The 3,262-nt window shown below is 32.7% G+C and overlaps 1 protein-coding gene across 1 annotated transcript; it reads right to left on the bottom strand.

Moving 5' to 3' along the window:
• Window positions 1-225: 225 nt before the first annotated feature.
• Window positions 226-3,055, bottom strand: LOC132852029 (enhancer of rudimentary homolog). Its single transcript, XM_060879036.1, has 4 exons — window positions 2,952-3,055; window positions 1,977-2,064; window positions 1,729-1,849; window positions 226-671 (listed from the first exon to the last, which is right to left on the bottom strand). Exons 1-4 carry the CDS (start codon window positions 2,952-2,954, stop codon window positions 569-571), a joined length of 315 nt encoding a protein of 104 aa, XP_060735019.1. The 5' UTR covers window positions 2,955-3,055; the 3' UTR covers window positions 226-568.
• Between the last annotated feature and the right edge of the window lie 207 nt (window positions 3,056-3,262).

Genomic DNA, 3,262 nt, shown 5'->3' with positions numbered 1-3,262 from the left:
TAACTGTAATAAAATTAATCCTAGCAAAAAAATACTATCATCTCTTTCTATGCAAACATTTTCAGTTAATAAAATCTTTTTCAAATCCAGTTTGTCTTTCCATTTGTTACAGGATTAGATTCCATCTTTTATTCTCTCTCCAATATCTGATCACCTGTTTAAAGGAAAAACATGATTATACTGCAACAGATGGTTATAACTATACATATAAAATACTCAAACACATTTTAAATAAAGCTATTTTATTATGGAGGAGGAAAGTCTGTAGAGACAAGAAGGAAACATGATTTCAAATAAAATAGTAAACATAAAAATACAGAGTTTAGTCAATATATCTACTGGCCTGTTGAGCCTAATCCGACCACTTCACCCACATATTAAAATTATTGCATTAGTTTTGGTTGGCACTAAACTCCAGTAATTATTTTCTTCCTGTTACCTTAATAAACTAATAGTGGTCACCCAGGTCTGGAATTGAATCTAATTATCTAGCCATTATCCCATAAGTCCTTACAAATTGTTCCCTGCCAATTTCCTGAAAAATTTCTGATCTCAATTTTGAGGCATTTTATTTCCCAGCCTGCTGAGCTTGGCGGCGCAGCAATATATACATTTTCTCTTTGATCCAGTCTTTGTTGTTGGGTTGATACGTCTGTGTGTCTGTCCGGTATCTAAGGGATGAAAAGTAGAAACCAACTGATTGTGAGCAATCTATTTTGCAGTGACATTTCAGCACAATATATTTTTTGTGTGCAGGGTATGCAAAGCTGAGTAACTGTTTGTGTGTGGCTGAAGATTAGGAACGGAATTATTCTGAAGTCTAGTTCAGAAAAAATGTTGCTTTAACAGCAGCCAAGATTATTGACATTAATCGTTTTTGCCATTTAGCAGACATTTACATTTCTGGCATTTAGCAGACACCCTTATCCAGAGTGACTTACATTTTTATTTCATCTAAATCATCTTACAGAGAACTAACAAAATAATGATTCAATAACAAGTTAAACATTTTAATTAGTCTTACAGTTTGTGACTTTGAGAATACAAAAAACAAATTGGACACCATAGTCATTTAAAAAGAGACATTACCCTCTTTTGAAATTTTGTTCCTGAACATGACTAATCAGAAACAAAGAAAGTTTTTAAAGTTACTTTTCTCTCTAAATTAATGTTTAATTGCCACTGAGATCGATTTCTTTGAGTCCTATTGTTTGAAAGTTTGCTTTTTCATATGCATAGCCAAGTAGACTGCAACCTGTAATAGTGTGTAGCTCATGACCTGAAAAGTGTACGACACACAGCACCCATGGCCCATTAAATTCATCTACAAACACTCATGTAATATGTCTTTCAAAGTCATGGTTGGCCTGATAGACAAAATGCACCGTGTTTTAGCAAACACTTATAAATAGCAATATTATTCATTTATATTTTTTTTCTTTAAAAATCATGTACTTCTGTTAAATCCTATATTAATTGTAAGCACTATAATCTGTCATTGTCCGCTTTAGACAGACTCTCTCTGTATGCTTTGTGACAATGTTTAACAAAAGAAGTACCCGAAAATATAGATTTACAGCAGTCTTACTGCTTAAATCAGTTAAGGTTACTGCCACATTCTGTTTGGTTATCTGTAGACGGACATTCAAACCAATGCCATTTTGCCCTTGATGATGCTGACTTCTGATTTTTAAACAGTGTGTAGATTTGCACAGAAAGCCTACTTACACCAAGCAGCTGAGGTCTGCCAGGTCATCGATGAAATCAAACAGCTGACTAATATCATATGTGATCGATGGACTGTTAGGATTCATTCTTTTTAAGTGCTCCTCAAACATTTTACACACTCCTGCCCAAAGAAAGTAAAACAGATAAGTACAGACAGTGTTTACAATGATGTTGTTGTTTTTTCTTACATCTTACATCACAAATGAAAATAATTGTAAGGTAAAACACTGGTCTAAATATGATCTTACCTTCCATGCACTCATTAACAGATTCATAATCAGCATATGTCCGTCCTTCTGGTCTCTTTGCGGGCTGAACAAGCAGAATAGTATGGGACTGCAAGCCATTTACACAAATGTTACAACCTTACAAACATCACCACCAACAACAACAATAATATAACATTAATATTTAAGAGAAACAATCTCCCTATATGACTTGCATATTAATATTTGTAATGAACATGCAATCTTTTAACTTATTTCATTTCAGTTTGGTTCTTTAATTTTAATATAATTATTTTTAGTACCAACTAGAAAAAAAATAAATTCAAGAATTTAAGTTCAGCAAATGATGTCGTATCAAAGTCAACAGTAAACATTACTTCACTACTTTATTTGGGTTTACAGTAATATTTACTTTAGCTCTCTATCAACACACACACAAGTCCAATTCGTCTGTTTCTCCAACCTACAAATAATCTAGTGTCGCTGGTTCATTTTATATAATTTTTTTTTTACTTTGTATTGCAGAATTATATTATTATCAAAGCTTTACTTCAGAATGTATTTAAAGCTTCGTTATTCTTTCCTTTTGTGTGAGCTCTAAAGGCTAAATTAAAGCTAATGAATACTTTCTTTATTTAACCAGGTGAGTCATTTACAATGACGACCTGACAAAGAGGCAACATGAAACTAATACAATACACAAACACAACTATAAACAATGACATATAAAAACAAACACATAACTAAAAAGAAGTACAGTGATCTTGAGTTAGTCACTGAATTGAATGTTTAGCGATAGAAATGAACTAAGCTTAAGAGTCAGCTGCAGGTGATGTAATATGTATATTAGTATGACAGCAGGCTAGCTATGCTAATTATTAGATCATTCAGCCTCAGTTTATTTCCTTCTACAGCTTTACTTCCACTGCTAATGCAGTATAGGAGAACTTTATAATATTAAGCTACGTGTTTTCAAATAACAGGTGAATAACTAACCATAATTGCACCGAGATCCACAAAAACAAGCTGTCTTCCGGTAATACGCAAAGCAAACAGCAGTACTAACTTCCGGTTATCTCAAATGTCAAAATTAAAGTCACTCTCCGGAAGTGCAATTCCATAATACAATACTTTATAATAATTTCATTAACATTTAATTTACACAGCAAGTTCAACACAACATAAAAAGTGCTACATTTCTACATTTTGTCTTTGTGTTGTATGATTTTTTTCTGAAATACAGATGGATCCTTATGTGTTTGGAAAGTAACACAATTTTACTTGTCTCTGTGCAGCAGCACAAATGG

This window comes from Tachysurus vachellii, chromosome 10 (genome assembly GCF_030014155.1).
Source record: "Tachysurus vachellii isolate PV-2020 chromosome 10, HZAU_Pvac_v1, whole genome shotgun sequence".
NCBI lineage: Eukaryota > Metazoa > Chordata > Actinopteri > Siluriformes > Bagridae > Tachysurus > Tachysurus vachellii.
This window is presented reverse-complemented; position numbering and strand designations above follow the sequence as displayed.